Raw genomic sequence first — 20,629 nt, 5'->3', positions numbered from 1 at the left:
TTACCGTGTTGTGTGTGGAAGGTCCCTTTAGTTACTTTTTTTGGTAATTTTGTGTCTTTTTTGTGTCATTTTTCTGGTAAGGCGTTATTAAAGACAGTTCAAAAAGTAAATAAATGTACGTAAATGCTGGAAGTGAAAAAGGGTCACGTGGCTGCCGCAAGTTACATACACATTTTACATAAACAACGTAACTTAAGTTAAAAATCGTTTACTTTTGTCCCGGCGGTCAGAACAAAAAACATGGTGGACAGTTCTCTCATTTTTAGTGAAAAAATCAATATTTTGACTTAGTTTCTGCATAATAATGGATTTTGATCACATTTCTAGCGAGAAATATATGTTTTATTTTCTAAATATTCACTCAGTGAATGTACATAATCACTTTGTATGTTGGAATAGCCACGGGATCTGACTGTCATTAACATGCATTGTAGCTAAATCTGTGTCGGTTTCACGGAAATTTGAGTGATTCCGTGGCTATTCCACGGATTTTGAGTTAAGCAAATCCGTGGCTATTTCATGTTGTTCACCACGTTGATTTCTAAAGAGGAGGACAAGAACGTGAGAGGCCGCTCGATAGAAAACTTTGGCTTTGCTGCATCAGTTGATATAGTTTGTGGACTACTGCTTTGATGCCACTGTGGACGCTGCAGACGGACGTCTCCGTCTCTAACGGGACAGAGAATAATTCTTTATTGTTGTGATCTGGATCTTCATCTGTCTGAACAGGCCACTCTCCCTCTGTCCCTTTAAATCTGGATCTCAGCTCATCATCCCTCTCTCTCTCTCTCTTCCTCTCTCTCAGGGGAGCTCGATGCCCTGCATGACAACAGATGGAGCCCTGAGGCTCTGGGACCACACACACACACACACACACACACACACACACACAGACACAGAGGCAGGAGCTGGCAGCAGTGGGCTGGGTGAGAGGCAAGCTGTGGTAAAGACTGATGTCAACATCAGTATGAATGAACACGCACACTGATTTATGATGGGAGAATGCACTTGGTCACACACACACACACACACACACACACACACACACACACACACACACACACACACGGTGATGTGGTTATATGTGGATAACAGATAATAGATTATTCAATTTTTTAATGTTAAATTACCAACATTGTCTCACAGAAATCCATGGAATAGCCACGGAATCACTCAAATTTCTGTGAAACTGACACGGATTTCGCTACAATGCAAGTTAATGACAGTCATATCCCGTGGCTATTCCAACATACAAAGTGATTATGTACATTCACTGAGGGAATATTTAGAAAATAAATCATATATTTCTCGCTAGAAATGTGATCAAAATCCATTTTTATGTAGAAACAAAGTCAAAATATTGATTTTTTTCCACTAAAAATGAGAGAACTGTCCGCCATGTTTTTTGTTCTGACCGCCAGGACCTTGAAAGTCACGTAACTTGGAACAAACCAATAGGAAAAAATATCCATGGAATAGCCACGGGATATGACTGTCATTAACTTGCATTCTAGCGAAATCCGTGTCAGTTTCACGGAAATTTAAGTGATTCAGTGGCTATTCCACGGATTTTGAGTTAAGCAAATCTGTAACTATTTCACGGATTCCTGTGAGACCAGGTTCTAAATTACAATCAATTATCTCTCTGATATATATATATATATATATATATATATATATAGAAAAGAAATCAAAATATAAAATACACATCATATTACTGAAAGTCAAATTAAGGCAACTGTTTTGTTGGAGAAAAAAGCAATTTAATGCAATAAAAAGGAGAAAATTGTATTAAAAATGTAAAAAGTGTGAATTTTATTAGTACTGCTACTTTAAGTAAGAGCTGAGGCTGTCTGCTGTCATTTGCAATGATGTGTGACAGCGAGCAGTGTGTGTGTGTGTGTGTGTGTGTAGCGATCTGCTTCAGAGGACTGTTCTGGGATTTGAATCTCGTGGGATCGACCGGTTTGCTGCGTTCAGAAAATAAACTGTCGTTGTGAGGATTTAGTCTCAGCAGCCAGAAGGACGAAGTCGACAAACAAAGTTAAAAAGACTCCAGAAGGTCGTGAACCTGCAGCTCTCTGAGCTCTACCAGCAGAGCTCTGTTCAGAAAAGAAGGAAAACAACAACGTGGCTCCAATTAGCGACCAAATGTTGTGATTAAATTACACTGAGCATGTTGTCTGACTCTGTCCAAGCATCTGCTGAAGATCTGCAAACACATGATGCACAAATATCATCACAGGACACGATAATAACAGCCTCATGAGCCTTTACAGACACAAACTACAGACCTGGAGCAAGGTTATTATACTTAACAAAAACTAACGAAAAACGAAAACTAAGGCTACGTTTACACGAGGACGGTCTGAACAGAAGACGCAAAAGTGGCGTTGCGTCTTCACTTTTTATTCCTCGTTTAGACGAGCGTTTTCGGGAGGAAATCTGCTGCATACGGTGACGCAAAAGTGTGTGAAATTGGATTGTATGCAGCCAGGCGGCATCACTTAAAGCCATAAGAGCATCTTTGGGCATGCAGAAGTTTTCACGCCACACATTTTCATCAGCTACTCCTTCCACAAAGTTCTCCACCATCACTAGATCTCCCAGGTCTCGTTCACAGCCGTCTGGCTCACCTCCGACCAATTGCTGCATCCAAAATGTGATAGAGGTAATTCCAGATCCTTCTCTGTTCACTAATACTATCTCTACATATCCTGTACATTTGGTGGAAAGACTCCTGTAAGTTTATTAGAGCTGCCAGAGCAGCTTGAAGGTCCGACGCATGGAAATAATCCCACGTTTGTTTATTTTCCTGTACTGGAGCATGTATGTGACGTAAACACATACGTGACGTGAGCAGATCAGATCAGAGTTTTGTGTCTTGTCAGTGTAGACGACACGCTACGGCGGAGCGGATTTAACTTTTCCACTTTGGAAGGTGGTTTCAGATTTTTGCGTCTTTAAGCCCCAAAAACGCCGTCACCGTCTAAACGAAAGGCACTTCCGATAAAATATTTTGTCGTTTTTACCCGCAAGCGTCCTCGTGTAAACGGGGCCTAGAATTGAAAAAACATTTTCGTTAACTGAAATAAAAAATAAATAATAGATTGATTACAAAAATAACTGAAATTATAGTGAAAATGTCCTTTGTTTTCGTCTTTATCAACTTTTTTTCAATCATAATCCAGTGTGTATTCCTGCTTTGTGGCTTCCGGGAAAATTTCCAGTGAAATTACCGTAATGACACTATAAAGAGCAACTTCTCAGCTTTTAGAAAACATTGGAAATTTCCGAAAAGCGTAATCCGTTCAGTTATTATGGTAATCCGAAGTGTGCTTGAGCAAACATGTCACCGGCTCAACACTCTTTGGAAAATTAATTACGACCTCTTTGAATCTCGCATTACAAAGCCCCTTCCAAATAAACTAAAACTAATAAAAACTAAACTAAAACTAAGCATTTTTCAAAAAATAAAAACTAATTAAAACTAGCTGAATTTGAAAACAAAAATTCACAACGAAATTAAAACTAAAACTAATGAAAAATCCCAAACTATTATAACCTTGACCTGGAGCATTCAGAGGACGGATGGCTGAGACACTATAATGACAATAAGGGGTTTCTAAGGGAGAAACACAACACAAGGGTTTGCCATACAATCGCCAAAATGTGCAGAAATCTACAAAATGTCAACAGCTTTTGAAACCAAACCACAGCATGAATGTTTCTGTTGTGTTCCTCAAGGTCTTAGTGTCTTAACCCTCTGGGGTCTGATATACCACATAATATTTACTATACCCATGTTTGGTATTTGGTATTTTCTCAGCACAACTTCAGCATGACCTGACAATTATTTTTTCACTTTAACCTACTTTATTAACCCTTTGGAGTTATTTTGATGGGTTTTGACTATTTTTCATTCTGCCTGTATAAACGACTTTAAAGTTGTTGGTATCATTTTTTTCACCACAACCTCACCTGATTATTATTTTGTCATTTTGACTTACTGGATCGACATTTTGAACACAAAAAACACACAAACCTACACAAAAAAAAAAAAAAAACCACACACAAAATTGTTTACAAAAAACATACATAAGAAAACACATAAAAACAGAAAAAATACACAAAGAAATGACAACAGAAAAACACAAAATACACAAAAAAACCCCACAAAAAACCCACAAAAATCACACAAAAAATATTAAGCACAAAAGATTGCATTAAATGCTGAATGCACACAGCCAAATTCAATATAATATCTGCAAAAAACTTCAGCAACATCATGTTACACTTGGTCGAGTCGGTTTTTACTCTCTTAACTTTTACTCTTTTAAACTCAGGTCGTGATTACAGATTTATGACTAGAATAACTAAATTATTCTTCATGTTCTCCGCTTTCAGGTGGCGTCCAACACGTCTGTTTACCTTCTGTCCCCCCCTGATCCTCCTGTCTGCTCAGGGGTTAAACCTCATTACCTCACCTCTCTCCTTTCCTTGCTCCTCTCTACACTCTGGACCTTTTGGTCCCAAACAGACTGCAGATATTCAGCAGCTGTCTCCTGGTGCAGCGGTGGACACAGTGTTCACCACCAGCCCCGAGGCTCTGCAACACGCTGCCCCGGGCAACCGGCTCCTCTCAAATCTTTACTGGGATTGTCTTTTCCTTCCTCTAATCTCATAATACTGGAACTGTTTGCTTTGCTGCACAAAAACCCAACGATTTTACAATTTATTGATTTTAATTTGCTTCCCTGTGTGAAGCACTTTGTAACTCGCGTTTGAAATAAAGATTATAATCGTAGAAGCACCCCGGAGACGCTCCTTAACATTTGTGTCACGATGTGTTGGAGTGCACAGAAACCAGATCTGCAGGAGATCTGCAGCTCGTGCAGAGAGACGTGAGCTGGCCGCAGCACTGTTCCATCAACTTCTTTAACTTCTTGCAGCTACAAAAGTCTTTAAATGGTTATGAAAAGAGTCTTAATTTAAAACTGATGCCTCAATATGACCAACATACGCAAACAAGACCATCAGTAAGGAGCTATTTTTGTTATAGTTATTGTTAATTGTTAATTTTGTGTCTTTTTTAGTCATTTTGAGTCTTTTTTTGGTCCTTTTGTGTTTTTTTTTTTTAGTTATTTTGTGTCTTTTTTTGGTCCTTTTGTGTCTTTATTGGTCATTTTGTGTCTTTTTTTTTGTAATTTTGTGTCTTTTTTTGGTGATGATTTCAAAGTTCTAGAAAAGTCCCATGATGCATTGCGACACTCCCACATGTATTCTCATTCTGTGTCTTTTTTTGGTGATTTTGTGGGGGTTTTTTTTATCATTTTGTGTCTTTTTTAGTGATTTTATGTCTTTTTTTCAGTCATTTTGTGTCTTTTTTTGGCCATTTTGTGTCTTTTTTTCAGTCATTTTGTGTCTTTTTTTGGTCATTTTGTGTCTTTTTTTTAAGTAATTTTGTGTCTTTTTTGGTCATTTTGTGTCTTTTTTTGGTCATTTTGTGTCTTTTTTGGTCATTTTATGTCTTTTTTAGTAATGTTGTGTCTTTTTTGGTCATTTTGTGTTATAAAAAAAATCATTTTGTGTCTTTTTTAAAAATCACTTTGTGTCTTTTTTCAGTAATTTTATGTTTTTTTTTAAGTAATTTTGAGTATTTTTTTGTCCAACTTCAGTTTCATCAAGTTCTTCAACTTCTAGCAGCTACAAAAGTATTTAAATGGTTGTGAAAATAGTCAATTTAAAACAGATGCCTCAATATGACCAACATACACAAACAAGACCATCAGTAAGAAGCTATTTTTTCATTCTGTTTTCATTTTCCCAGACAAAGAGTCAGTTAAAAATGAGCCCTTAGACTAGATTTGTAACCTCTCCTCAGCATTTGTGTCACGATGTGTTGGAGTGCACAGAAAGCGTATCTGCAGGAGATCTGCAGCTCGTGCAGAGAGACGTGAGCTGGCCGCAGCAGCGTTCAGCTGGCTCGTTCATGTGTTGGCTGGTTTTAGGAATGTGTGCGCGGGTTGATTTGCAGGGAGAACGGAGCTCCGGTTAGCAGCACGCAGCCAAGCTTTGGGCAAATGTTGACACCTGGAATTAGACCAGAGCACTTGAGCTGATTCTGGTGCATCGTTGATCACGAGGCTGGCAGCCGGCCAGCAGCAGGTGTGCCAGGATTACTGGAGGGCACGGCTCAGCACAACATGTGGACCAGGAGAACCAAAGCCTCCAGCAGGACGTTTCTCAGGACTTTGACCCCTCTGGAGTCCATGAAAGCGCCGGAGCACCACTTCTTGTTTTGGCTTTTCCAGAAGTTTCCATGTCCAATTTAATGCAACAACCCTTTTTTAGCAAGGGTGAAAAAAAAAAAACACCTCGAAGTGTATTGACATGATTTTACTTTTTTTGTAGAGATTTTTCTAATTTAGCTTTGTGCATTTAGCATTTGTAATGCAGTTGTGAGGTTTTTTTGTTTTTTGTAATTTCTTTGTGATTTTATCTGTGTTTTTTGTCATTTTTGTGTGTTTTTTTGTAATTTTGTGTGTGTTTTTGGTTAGTTTTTCATGTTTTATGTGTTTTACGTGTATTTTTTGTAATTTTTTTTGTGTTTTTGTGTGTTCAAGATGTTAATCCAGTAAGTCAAAATGTAAAAATAATCAGGTCGTATAGGTGAGGTTGTGCTTAAAACAATATTTTTAAACCTCTGAAGTTCAGGATATTTTAGGATATTAGGAACCAAAAATACAAACAAAAGACACAGGTTTCTATGGAAATGTACCATTTTTTAACCATTAATACACACAAAAACAGCAGAAAAAATAACAAATAATAAAACTGCAAAACAGTGTACTTGCATGTAAATTAAAAATATTAATAGTTTTCATTGTAGAAAGAAAATTCACAATTTAAAAATGGTCTAGAAACATAAATGGCACACTGTGAAAGCTCCTATGATTGACCTTTGATTGAGTCAAAAACCGACAAAATAGCCCCAAACTCCAAAGGGTTAAGTATTGTGAATGCTTAGACTTCTAAGGAATAAACTCTCCAAAACTCAGCTCAACAGCATTTTGAATCCCGTGGGATCGACCGGTTTGCTGTGTTTAGAAAGTTGTTCTAAGGATTCTGTAAGTGCTGCCCAGAAGGATGGAGTCAAGAAATGAAGTTAAAGAAGAGTACAGAGGGTCATGAACCTGCAGAACTCTGTTCAAAAAGAAGGAAAATAACAACGTGGCTCCAACTAGCAATCAAATGTTCTGATTAAATTACACTGAGCTTGTTTTCTGAATCTGTCCAAGCATCTGCTGAAATTCTGCAAACACATGATGCACCAAAGAGCATCACAGGACAGGATAATCACAGCCTCATGAGCCTTTACAGACACAAACTGGAACATTCACCGAAAATACAGAAATCTACAAAATGTCAAAAGATTTTCCTCTGGTGTTCCTCAAGGTCTTAGTGTCTTAATGTGGGATTCTGGAGGGGTTTTAGACCATATTTATCAATGCTCAACTGCTCAAAAATGGTCACATTTAGCATCAGTGCTGTGTGTAACAGCAGGCGTGTGGCTGAGTGCTCGCCAGCCAAGCACCGAAAAATGAAACTCTTGAAAAACTCTCCAAAATGTCTCATGTTTTTGATATTAATCACAAAAAAATGCTGCAACAACTTATGCAACATAACTGAGCATGCACCAGGTTCTGCAAACACATGATCCACAAAAGAGCATTAATGTGTTTAAGTATAATATGTTCATGTTTGTCATTAAACCCTCTGGAGTCTCCAAAAGCTCCAAATCCAGACTTCTTGATGACATCCAGACTAGAAAACAAAGCAGCGTGGAGCCCTACTGTAAATTTACCTCTAAAGTTCTGGCTGTAAACTCCATGAGGCCAGTTTCAGTTTGATGATGATATACCAAGTAAAACTGGAGACAAGCTCAAATAGATTTAGTATAAAATGATAGAACTGGATGGAACCCTCTTATATGTTAGATTTGACACCTTTGTTCACATTTGCAACATTTAAAATTCTTTATTGAGCATGATAGTGTTTTGAAAGTAAAAAAAAAGATTCAAAATCACATTTTATGTTGGACTAAAGGACTAAAAAAGACACAAAATGACCAAAAAAAGACACAAAATGACCAAAAAAAGACACAAAATGACAAAAAAAGACATGAAATGACCAAAAAAGACATGAAATGACCAAAAAAGACACAAAATGACAAAAAAGACACAAAATGACCAACAAAAGACACAAAATGACCAAAAAAAGACACAAAAAGACTAAAAAAGACACGCATGACACAAAATGACCGAAAAAAAGACACAAAATAACTAAAAAAAGACACAAATGACACAAAATGACTAAAAAAAGACACAAAAAGACTAAAAAAAGACACAAAAAGACAAAAAAAGAAACAAAATTATAAAAAAAGACACAAAATGACCAAAAAAGACACAAAATGACCAAAAAAAGACACAAAATGACTAAAATGACTAAGAGGAAAAACTGTGCATTGAGTGTCTCGTCACAAACCAACAGTAGGTTTCAGAAGACTTCTAAATTCTAAGCTTGAAAGTTGTATTGTTGTTTTATTACAGCTTGAACTTTACATCACTGGAGCAAAATGTAATTTTATCTTATGTATCTTCCACTGTGTCAGATTTTCCCCAATCTCAGGCTCCTTAAACTGATTAAAAGTCCTCTGAAAGATGAAAAAACGTCACTATAATCCAGCGAAAAACCTTTCTGAGTTCTTGACGGGTTTTCTGCCCAGGACCACAGGAAGTGACATCACCTGCAGCTCAGCACGGAGCGGCCTCTTAACGCAGCTAATGTGAGCGTAAAGGTCAGCAGGAGGAGGAGGTAAATGTCAGAGCTAATCTGAGGCGCGGCGGGGAAACAAACAGGAAGCTTTGACTGAAAGTGAATGTGTAATGTGATGGATGAGTGTGGACAGGCAGGAAGTGTCTGACATGAACAATACGCAGCGGCGGCAGCGAACGCAGCAGCCTGTTTGGGCGTGGAGACGAGGGAGGGGAGATGTGACGCGGCTAATTGATTCTGGCAGGACAGAAGTGTAAAACACAAACAATTATGAAGACAGAAGAAGAAGAAGAAAGACGGGGAGATGGAATCAGAGCGCCCTGACACCGTTCATTAACTTGGAGAGGAAAGAAAGGAGAGTAAACACCAAACAACCTGCAGAGGGAGGAACAACCTGCAGACTGACTTCCTCTAAACACTAGAAGTTACTATAAAACATCAAGATACGGCAGGAAAAGCTTCTACAACTGGTCCTGAACTAGCAGCACGGCTCTTATTAGCTGCAGGTCAACGTTTTCAGTCCCTGGAACAAAATAAAAGTGGAACAAAAGAGTTTCTGCAGTGCTGAACTTCACTCACACTCAAACTCATTCATGCATGTTGCAAACAGACACTGATATCACTTCACTTCAACTCATGTCTCAATTCATATCTCCTTCAAAATAACCGAGACAGAATTGAGATCAGGGGCATATACAGCTATGAGATCTCCTCAGTTGATCCCACTTCTCAAGTTTTGCTCAAATGGTTTTCTCAACTCAACCTCCTTTGTCTTAGTGATGTCTTTGTCTCTTTTTAGCTCATCTCTTGCTCCTAAAGGTCCCTTAGGAGAAGTTATTCAGAAACAGACAGCTAACATATCATCTACCCAACTTAAAAATCTAAAGTAAAGATATCTAAGGGCTAAAGTCCGAACCAAGGTCCATGCTCTGTTACATTGTCTCCACCTTTTACCTGTGGTAATACTTTTGCTGGTCTTTTGCTACCAGCAGCACCAGCTTAATGAGCAATACGTGAGAGTGCTTGGTATTAGCAAGATGAGCCTCCTCATCATGAAAAACTGTATCGCCGTCGACAGGAGAGGAGGAGAAAACGGCTCGCAATCCTGACAGTTATGGCAAAGTAAAAAAAACTTCCTGTCATTGATACGAAGGTCCGAACTATAAAAAAAGTTGTTTTCACACAGCAAAATGTTCAGACCTTGGTTGGTTTGGTCTGGACCGAGACCACCTCTTTTGGTCGGACCAAACTTTGGTCCTTTGGTCCGGACCGTGGTCCGCGGCACCTTTCACACCTGGAATTTAGGTCCGGATCAAACTGAAAAGTCCTAAAGTGGTGTGATGTCTTTGTCTCTTTTTTGCTCATCTCTTGCTCCGAAAGGTCCCTTAGGAGAAGTAATTCCGAAACAAATGAACACAGAATGATACAAATATGAGAAGCTCATGAGGACTGATCTCAGAGAAGAGATTGAGCAACTCATTTTTCCTACGGGAATGCACACACATCAGCAAACATAAACCTGAACCTGAACTAAAAACACACACAAAAGAAAAGAAAGACAGCTTACATTATCTACACCGTGAGGGCACCACAGTCCATAGACACTTTTAAAAAAGAACTAAAAACATTCCTTTTTAGCAAAACCTTTGGTTCCTCCCATCTAGATGGTTTTTAGATTATGTATGTATGTATGTTTTCTGCTTTTAGCTGTTTTTTTTCCTTTTTTATCCTTTTTATAATTAGACTGTTATGCTTTTAACCTGTAGCACTTTGAGATTTCCTGTAATGTAAAGTGCATTACAAATAAAATGTATTATTATTATTATTATTATTATTATTTCTACCCAACTCAACAATATATGTCAGAGAAGCCACCAGGACTGCTCTTATAGAAGATATTTACAGGGAAGAGGAAAGAGGAGCCTCATTTTAAAGGGAGTCCTGAACCCGTTTGACTCTGCAGGAAGACCTCAAAGTGTGAGAGGAAGCTGAGCTCAGAGCTCCACTACAACAAGATGTGCTGCTGACTTTGATGCCTTTCTTTGCTGAGCGTTAACACGTCTTTCCACATTTTAACTAAACAATCTGAGAGTCTCCAAAGCGCCGGCGTTTAATGTCTGAACACAAACTGAGTGAGCTTTAATTCCCACAGCTAATCACAGTGTGGAGGCAGAGGAGGAGCCTGATGTGAGTACAGATTGATGAACCCAACAGGAGCCATCGTGCGAGGGGATAAAGAGTTGGCTGACTTCCCTAACAACAACAAAAAAAAAAAAAAGGAAGGGCAGCTCAGGCAGCTTTCTCTCTCCTAATTTGGATTATCAGGGGGGACAGAAAGTTAACAGAGCGCTCTTTATGCAAGGCGAGCTGACAGGAAGTCAAACATCAGAGGGGAAGGGAAGAAGAAGAAGCGTCAGCAGCCTTACCTAGCTTGGGCAGAGAGTACTGGACTTTAAAGTAGTCCTGGTAGAATCCCAGGAGCTTCTTGGTGATGTCCAGAGCGTAGTCCCCCGCGCCGCTGGAGATGGCGTCCGGCCGAGCATACAGGCGGATCTATAGGACAAAAAAAAAAGAAAGATGTTCATGTGTTTTAGTCTTTTTGGTCATTGAATGTCTTTTTTGGGTGATTTTGTGTCCTTTTTTTGTTGTAATTTTTTGTCTTTTTTGGTCATTTTGTGTCTTTTTTGGTCATTTTGAGGTTACCCAGAAATTAGAAATCAATACAACCGCAGTGCTTTTATTTTGAAGGTGGCTTACGTACCCACCTGCAAAGACTCGACTCTTGAACTGATAGTTCACAAGTCCCGACCCCAGTTGGGGTTACGAGATGATTTCTGGGGGTCAACAAATCATTTTGGAAGTCAGCTCTGTCTCAACTGTGTTAAAGTGTTCATGTAGTAATGTGTTTTAGTCTTTTTGGTCATTTAATGTCTTTTTTTGGTCATTTTGTGTCTTTTCTTGTCATTTTGTGTGTTTTCTGGTCATTTTGTGTCTTTTTTGGTCATTTTGAGGTTACCCAGAAATTAGAAATCAATACAACCGCAGTGCTTTTATTTTGAAGGTGGCTTACGTACCCACCTGCAAAGACTCGACTCTTTAACTGATAGTTCACAAGATTTATTTTGAAATCGTAGCTCCATGAACATAAAAATAAGACATTCCTTGGTCACCTTGTGAATCCACCGTAAGAGCTAACAAGCATTAGCATTAGCACTTGAGCTAACAAGCACTTTAACTATAGTTAAGACAACAAATATAGCCACTAATATATATGACAGAAGAAAATAAACTTTAACAAACCTTGTGTTCCTGTCAGCCAGCCACTATAGAAGCCTTTTGATACTTTATATCAACTTTATATGAATTACAACGCTGTCCTTATTATTTACCGTTCGTTTTTAAATTTTTTACCGTTCTACCTGTTATAACCTGTCACTACCTTTCAAAATAAAAGCACCCGTTTCACACTGGACGGCGCCTTTTCAAAATAAAAGCACGACAACATTGTAAAACACCTATATACACCAATATCCTCATTTTACCTCTTATATTATAAGAGGTAAAATGAGTAATAAATATACCTCTTATATTATAAGAGGTAAAATGAGGATATTTTTACATTTTACCTCTTATATTATAAGAGGTAAAATGAGGATATTGGTGTATTTGTATTATATAGCTTGTTTTTTCATGTTTTTTAAATTTTCTAGGTGTTTTACAATGTTGTGGTGCTTTTATTTTGTTGTATTTGCAACCTGTATTCATATTTGCAACATTTAAAATTCTGTGTAGACTGTAAAAAAAGATAAATAATAGCTACTCAATAAAATTGAGGCAACAGATTGCAGGCAATATTATTAATTAAATCTAACTACGTTACAAGTTGAGTTAATAATTAACTTAACAGGAAGTGCCTGTCAATTAAAAACGGACTGATTCTATTGTGTTGGATTCATTCAAAATTCTCTTGATTAAGAATTACATTCACATAAAGATTATATTTAATGTGATCAAAATAATTAGATTCCATCTCAAACATTTTTATATTAAAGTTAAACAACTGCCTCAAAATCAAGGACGCACTTATATTTAATATGTTTTATCAAATGTGTTAAGTATAAATGAAATGACTACAAAATAATTTAATACAGTGTATTGAAGTATAATTTTCAAGATCAGATTTTATGTTTTCCTTTGTTTCTTTTGGGTTCAACATTTTTATCAAGTAAGTCAAAGTAAAAAATTAATTATCAGGACATAAAGGTGAGGTTGTGCTGAAAAAACTGATACCAACATAGCATGGTGAAGATGTTTTAACCGATTTTCTAAAGGGCATAATAGCCGAAGATTTCAGAGGGTTAATAGAGATGGATCTAAAAACAGATAGAGAGAGAGGAAATGGAATTAGTGTACGCTCAGCTCTGCAGAGGAACCAAATGGAGCCGCGCCAAGTTTTTACACAGAGAGGGAAATTAAATTTGGCAGAGTTTACAATCAAATCTACAAGGAGACAAACAGAACAGGGCTGAGTGTATATTAAACTCTACAGAGGAGATAATATAATCAGGTTGAGTTTAAGTTCAAATCTGCAGAGACGCGGAAATTAAATTTGAGGGCTTTTTTTTGTGTGGAAATGTACACAGAGGCTGAGAGAGAGAGAGAGAGAGAGAGAGAGAGAGAGAGAGAGAGAGAGAGAGATATGGAAGCAGGCCAGTGTGAGGCAGGTCAGGCCTGCAGAGAGACGAAGTGGATCAGGCCGAGCTCGTGTTCTCGGGCTCTCCAGACACAATAATGAAGTCGGGGCGAGTTTGGTTCAGATGCACAGGAAGAGAAAAAAGATTCACAGCAGCGACTTTCAGCAGCAGAGAGGAGAAAAAAAACGAGGAAGTTAAAAGTTTTGCTTGAGGTCGAGTCCAATAGTTCTCACAGTCAGTCTGATAAATGTCGATAACTCTACTTTTTGTGTTTAAGTTCCCACTTCAACTGCTTTCGGTGATGCAGCTTCCAGGTCAAACTTTGATTCTACTCTATTATCTGTTAAGTTCTTCAACTTAAGCTCTTGCTGCCATATAAATACACTCCCAGCAGTCACGAAGACTAAAAAAATGAAATCCGTTTCAAATTACACTTCAATTCCTTTCAGTTTTTCTTGTCAAGTGACACTAGTAATTCAGCTTCTAGGCCAAACTTCAATTGTGGAAAGTTCCTACAATACAAATACAGCCCAAACTCCAACAACTATCCAAAACGTTTATTTTGTTTCAAATTCCACTTCAAATCCTTTCAGTTTTGCTTGTCAAGTGACACTCCAATTTCAAACTGTAATTCAGCTTTCAGGTCCAATTTTAATTCCATGAAATGCTTCAAATTAAGAGTTTGTTGCCAGACAAATACGGTCCAAATGCTAAAAAAATCATAATTCAATTTTTTAAAATCTATTTTAAATTACACTTCAACTCCTTTGAGTAATTCAACCTTCCATTGCATTAAGTTCTTCAGCTAAAGCTACTGCTGCTGTACAAGTATGCTTCAAATGCTAAAGAGAATCAAGTTTTAAAAAAGTTAATCTGTTTCAAAGTACACTTCAACTCCTCTCAGGGATTCAACTACCAGGTTAACCTTCAACTTTATTTAGTTATTAAACTAAAGATGTTGCTGTAGAACAAATACAAGCCAAATACTACAAAAACATGCATTTTAATAGATCACTTTAGTTTCAAATTACACTTCAGCTCCTTTCAGTTTTTGCTTGTCAAGCGACACTTCAATTTAAATTGTAATTCAGTTTCCAGGTCCAACTTCAATCCCATAAAATGCTTCAACTTAAGCTGTTGCTGCCAGAAAAATACACTCCAAAAGCTATAAAGAATCATAATTACATTTTTTAAAATCTATTTTAAATTACACTTCAACTCCTTTCAGTAATTCAACTTCCAGATCCACCTTCCATTTCATTAAGTTCTTCAGCTAAAGCTATTGCTGCCGTACAAATATGCTTGAAAAGCTAAAGAGAACCATGTTTTAAAACAGTTAATCTGTTTCGAAATACACTTCAACTCCTTTCAGTTTTTGCTTGTCAAGTGACACTTCAGTTTAAATTGTAATTCAGTTTCCAGGTCCAACTTCAATTCCATAAAATGCTTCAACTTAAGCTGTTGCTTCCAGAAAAAAAAACACTCCAAAAGCTACAAATAATTGTATTTAAAAATGTTTATCTTTTTCAAATTACACTTCAACTACTTTCAGTGATTCATCATCAAGGTCTAGGTCAATTTAATTAATTTCTTCATCCTAAAAGTGTTGCTAAGACTATGTTTAAACACCTTCGCTTTCTTTATATTTTACAATCAATAGTTTATTTTCTGCTCATTGAGTTTGTTGACCTCATGCATACACATCTGCTAACATAAACAATTACTCCATAAATAAATAAATAAATAACAATAAATAAATCAGATAACGAGAGGTGAACTCCCGCTGCCTGCCAGCTGCAGACTAATGAGGCTGCTGGCTAACACGCTGCATGTTAATGTAATTGGATCATGTGAAAGAAGAGTTTCATGTTTGACTTTCTCATTTATAGCAAATCCACATTTACTGCGTTGTTGACTCTCATGTTGATTATATAAAGTTTTTTTTGCTTTAAAAAACAAAACAAAGCTTAATTTTAAACATCCTACAGAACATACAGTAGAGAACATACACACAGATCTGATCTGCCAATCAATAATCAATACAGCATGACTGCAGTGACCTCGCTGGTGACCTCATTTAAAGGCCGACAAGCTGTGTGTGTGTGTGTGTGTGTCAGATGTTCAGGATGTGTATTTATTATTGGATCATTGGCCTCGACATTACAGTCCAGACTTCCCCACACACTTACTTCAATAAAGAATTTTTCTATTTATATTCATGATTTTTCATTTAAAACGTGTCCAAAAATAAAGTGTTTGCACAAACCAGATCCTGTTAAAAACATTAAATTCTCCTCAGAGACACTGAAGACATGATTGATTCTGCTGAGACCAACGGTCACGTGACAAATATTCACTGAGAATCTGTTTACACAGAGCTGAGAGGAGAGGACAGGAGAGGCTGTTTACACAGAGCTGAGAGGAGAGGACAGGAGAGGCTGTTTACACAGAGCTGAGAGGAGAGGACAGGAGAGGCTGGAAACATGACAATACTTCAATGTGTTTGTTTTTATTCTTCCTGTAAGTCGCTTTGGATAAAAGCGTCTGCTAAAATGACTAAATGTAAATGTGTAAAATAAGTTAAGAAAACAGTTTTTTGGTCTTTTTGTGTCTTTTTTGTTGATTTTATACATTTTTAGGTCATTTTTTGCTTTTTGTGTCTTTTGGTAATGTATTGTCATTTTTTGGCAATTTTGAGTCTCTTTGTGAATTTTACATCATTTTTTTGGTCATTTTGTGTCTTTATTGTTAATATGACTTAATTCTCTGGAAAAAAAAAATCTTGTTCTGTTTCTTTTTTGTGTCTTTCTTTGGTAATTTTGTGTAATTTTTTGCAAATGTTTGTATTTTTTGTAATTTTTGGGCAGTTTTGTATCTTTTTTGTTAATTTTACATGCTTTTTTTGGGTCATTTTGTGTCTTTTTTTGTCTTTTGTTAATTTTTTTCATTTCTTTTGGCAATTTTGTGTTTGTAACAACATTTATGGGCACTTGGAAAAGTATTTATTTATAAATACCATTTAATTCACATTGAGTTGTTCCCACTTCTAGCCAAGATTGTGCTGATTTCATAAAGCTGCAGGACTTATACATTTATATAGATTTTTATATATTTGCATGAAACACAAGGACACAGAGAGGAAAAGAAGCTGCATGATTTCATCTGGATTGGAGTAACAATATAAGAAGCTGCAGCTCTGGAGCTCGACTGTAACCTCTGAATGCTCCATAAATCCTTCTTTACATCAAACAATAGCTCCTAAAGCTGCAGCTGCTGGTTATTTCTCCTCTCACTGGATGAACGCTGGTGATTTTAGTGACCACTGGCTGTTCCAGTAATGGTGAAACTCTCAAACTAAATCAAATGTTCCAACACTTTAAATCATCTAACAGAATGAAGCAGAGGCTCTCCTGTTGCACAGCTGACCACAGACTGCAGCTCATCTTCTCCTGCAAACTTGCCAAATTGCTTTCAGCTCCGAAACTGTTATTTTTTTATTTAAGCGAGCAGAGTGAGATGGAGCAGATGTATTTCTGTCTGTCAGCCTGAGAGAGAATCAGTGCAGTTCAAACAATCAGCCGGGAGTCGCCGGAGTGGAACGTCTCTGACGGAGACTGATATCAGCACAGTAACACAGTGAGTCTGCATCAGAGCCAGTTAAAAATATCGATTTCTAAGTTTTAGGTTTCTCTTTTATTGTGGATGAGGTGAGGCAGGTTTAGCAGGCGGATGAAAGCTCTACACACAACGTTTAAAGCTCGTTAAAACTATTCATGTTGCTTTTGTTGCTGCTGAGATTCAGATATAATAGCAGCAAACGCCAGACGGTCCAAATATCTCAACAATTACTGGACGGATTGACAGGAAATTTAGAACAAATATTGATTTTCTCAAAAGGATTAATGCTCTGATGGTTGCTACAAACACAAAAGGATAAAAAAAAATAGATAAAATGACTAAGTAATGACAAAAAATGACCAAAAAATGACATAAAATGACTAAAGAATGACAAAAAATGACAAAAAAATGACATAAAATGACTAAAAAAAGACATAAAATTACCAAAAAAACACAAAAAGATACAAAATGATTACAAAGTTACCAAAAAAGACACAAAAGAGACACAAAACGGTAAAAAATTTACATGACATTACCAAAAAAGACACAAAAAAGACACAAAATGACAAAAAAATTCCATAAAATCACCAAAAAATGATATACAATCACCAAAAATACTAAATGACAAAAAAGTTACCTTACAAAAAAGACACAAAAAGGTCACAAAATGACAGAAAAGACACAAAATGACAAAAAAAAATGATATAAAATTACCAAAAAGACGAAAGATTTAAAATCTCTTTTTACATTTTGTCTTTTATTGTGGATGAGGTGAGGGAGGTTTAGCAGGAGGATGAAACACGCTGCAGGTTGTTTTCTGCAGGTAAACAGCAGCAGGTTTCTGCCTCCGTCTGTTCTCTGCTAACAGCTTCTCTAAAAGCTCTACACACAACGTTTAAAGCTCCTTAAAACTATTCATGTTGCTTTTGTTGCTGCTGAGATTCAGATATAATAGCAGCAAACGCCAGACGGTCCAAATATCTCAACAATTAGTGGACGGATTGACAGGAAATTTAGAACAAATATTGATTTTCTCAAGAGGATTAATAATTTTTTTTGCTCTTTTTACATTTTCCTCACTGTATCCTTGTATTTCACTGCAACATATAAAATCAATATAAATCTATAAGTCCTACAGCTCTATGGAATCAGAACAATCATTGCTAAGTTAGAAAAACTCAAACATGTCTTTGTGCAGAATAACACAGTGATAGTGAAAGAAATCAGAAAAAAAGGAAAAATAATGGACAAAAGAACCGACACAAAAAGAAACAAAATTACCAAAAAATGACAAAAAATGAACAAAAAAGACACAAAATTACCAAAAAACGACGTACAATTTTTTTAAAAAAGCACTAAAAAGAAACAAAAAATGACAAAATTATCAAAAAAATGCATAAGATTAACAAAAAAGAAACAAAAAGCACAAAATTACCAAAAAAATCCATAAAATGACCAAAGAAAGATAAAAAAAATTACCAAAATTGCCAAAAAATTATGTTAAGTTACCAAAAAAGACACAAAAATACAGTTTTGTCCACATATTCCTAGTATTGTTATATTTCCAGCCTCTCCTCTCTGCTCTGTGTAAACAGCCTCTCCTGTCCTCTCCTCTCAGCTCTGTGTAAACAGCCTCTCCTGTCCTCTCCTCTCAGCTCTGTGTAAACAGCCTCTCCTGTCCTCTCCTCTCTGCTCTGTGTAAACAGATTCTCAGTGAATATTTGTCACGTGACCGTTGGTCTCAGCAGAATCAATCATGTCTTCAGTGTCTCTGAGGAGCAGAATTTAATGTTTTTAACAGGATCTTGTTAGTGCAGACACTTTATTTTAAATGACACATGGAGAATAAAGAGATTCTGACACAAATATCAACATTTAACACAAGTTTTGGTCACTTTTTATAACAGAAACTTTCATAACCTGTGATCTGTTCAAGGACCGTCAGAAAGTTCAAACTCTGACAATAATGTCTGTTTTTACAGTTTCTTTCTACAATAAACGGTGTATATTTGGGGATCTTTTAAAGGAAACATACTTTTTAATCCCGCTGGTGATAAACTTCTTACCTAAATAGTTTTACAGCAGTCTGACTCAGTGTGAGTGATGTTTGTTTGATGAGCTGTAAACCTGCTGCAGCTCTTCTCTCCTCTCTGTCTGTGTGGCTGCAGTTAATCAGTCTGATCCATTAATTACACACACACACACACACACACACACACACACACACACACACACACACACACACACACACACACACACACACACACACACACGCACTGTCAGCTGACGGCTGCTGCTGATGTCACCGATCAATACACATGTATCAGCTGGACACAGCTACCACTGTGTGTGTGTGTGTGTGTGTGTGTGTGTGTGTGTGTTTTACTGTCAGAGATAGAGAGAAACCATCTCACTGTCAGCTGAAGGACAGAGACTGGCTATCAACACACACACACAAAATACACACATATGACATACACACACGCAAGATCATTTTTCACAAGAGGACGGAAGCAGGTGGACACACACACACACACACACACACACAAACATACACGATGATGTACACTGTAAAAAAACAGATATTAAATGTATATTATCCATATTTTCAAGAAATTTGATTGTAAATGTTTTTTTTAAGATTTGGTGGGTTCTTTTTACAGCGTAATACGGCTGTATCACTGATGTCACACACACACACACACACACACACACACACGATTTACACTGTAAAAAAACAGAAAATTTACTGTATTAATTTACATTTACATTTTCTTGTTTTTTCTGAAAATGCCATAAATAAATAAAAAATCACTTTTATTAGAAATATTAACCATAAAATAAAAGTGGAAATTTGTAATTTTATATAATCAGACATAATAGGACTTTTTTTAACAGTATTATTCATTTTTTAAATGCTATATTACAGTGAATTCTATGTAAAAAATTATATATAACTATATACATATTGCTGAAAGTCAAATTAAGACAAATTTCTGTTTTCTTACAGTAAAAATTAAAATTTAATGTTAAAAAAAGAAAAAAATATATTTTTTAAAACCACTAAAGTATTTTTTGTAATTTTACAGGAATAATATATATATATATATATATATATATATATATATATATATATATATATATATATATATATTCAAAAAACATTTATTTAATGTATTTTATCTGTATTTTTATATAAATTATCTGTGAAATAACTTGTGTCTGGTTACTTTTGCTGCTATATGTTTATTTTAACATTTTTTACAGCGTAATGCGGCTCTATCACTGCTGTCACACACACACACACACACACACACACACACACACTCAGGTAAACAGTGTCCCAGTAATGTCACTCTGCTCTCTCTCTCAGTTTCACTTCCACTCTAATAAATTCTGTTTTCACTCGGCTGTAAAAACACACCGAGCGGCTTCTGTACGATCAATAAACACTGTAAATCTCTCTTTATATATATGAA

General features: G+C 36.5%; 1 protein-coding gene across 1 annotated transcript in view; it reads right to left on the bottom strand.

The window, feature by feature from the left end:
* The window catches only part of LOC131961113 (thyrotropin-releasing hormone-degrading ectoenzyme-like), a 267,325-nt gene that overhangs the window by 197,147 nt on the left and 49,549 nt on the right, over positions 1-20,629 (bottom strand). The window contains exon 4 of the mRNA XM_059326384.1: positions 11,265-11,391. Coding sequence (XP_059182367.1) covers positions 11,265-11,391 — 127 coding nt within the window. The remainder of the gene's footprint in view (positions 1-11,264; positions 11,392-20,629) is intronic.

The sequence above is a fragment of the Centropristis striata genome, chromosome 22, assembly GCF_030273125.1.
Source record: "Centropristis striata isolate RG_2023a ecotype Rhode Island chromosome 22, C.striata_1.0, whole genome shotgun sequence".
NCBI lineage: Eukaryota > Metazoa > Chordata > Actinopteri > Perciformes > Serranidae > Centropristis > Centropristis striata.
This window is presented reverse-complemented; position numbering and strand designations above follow the sequence as displayed.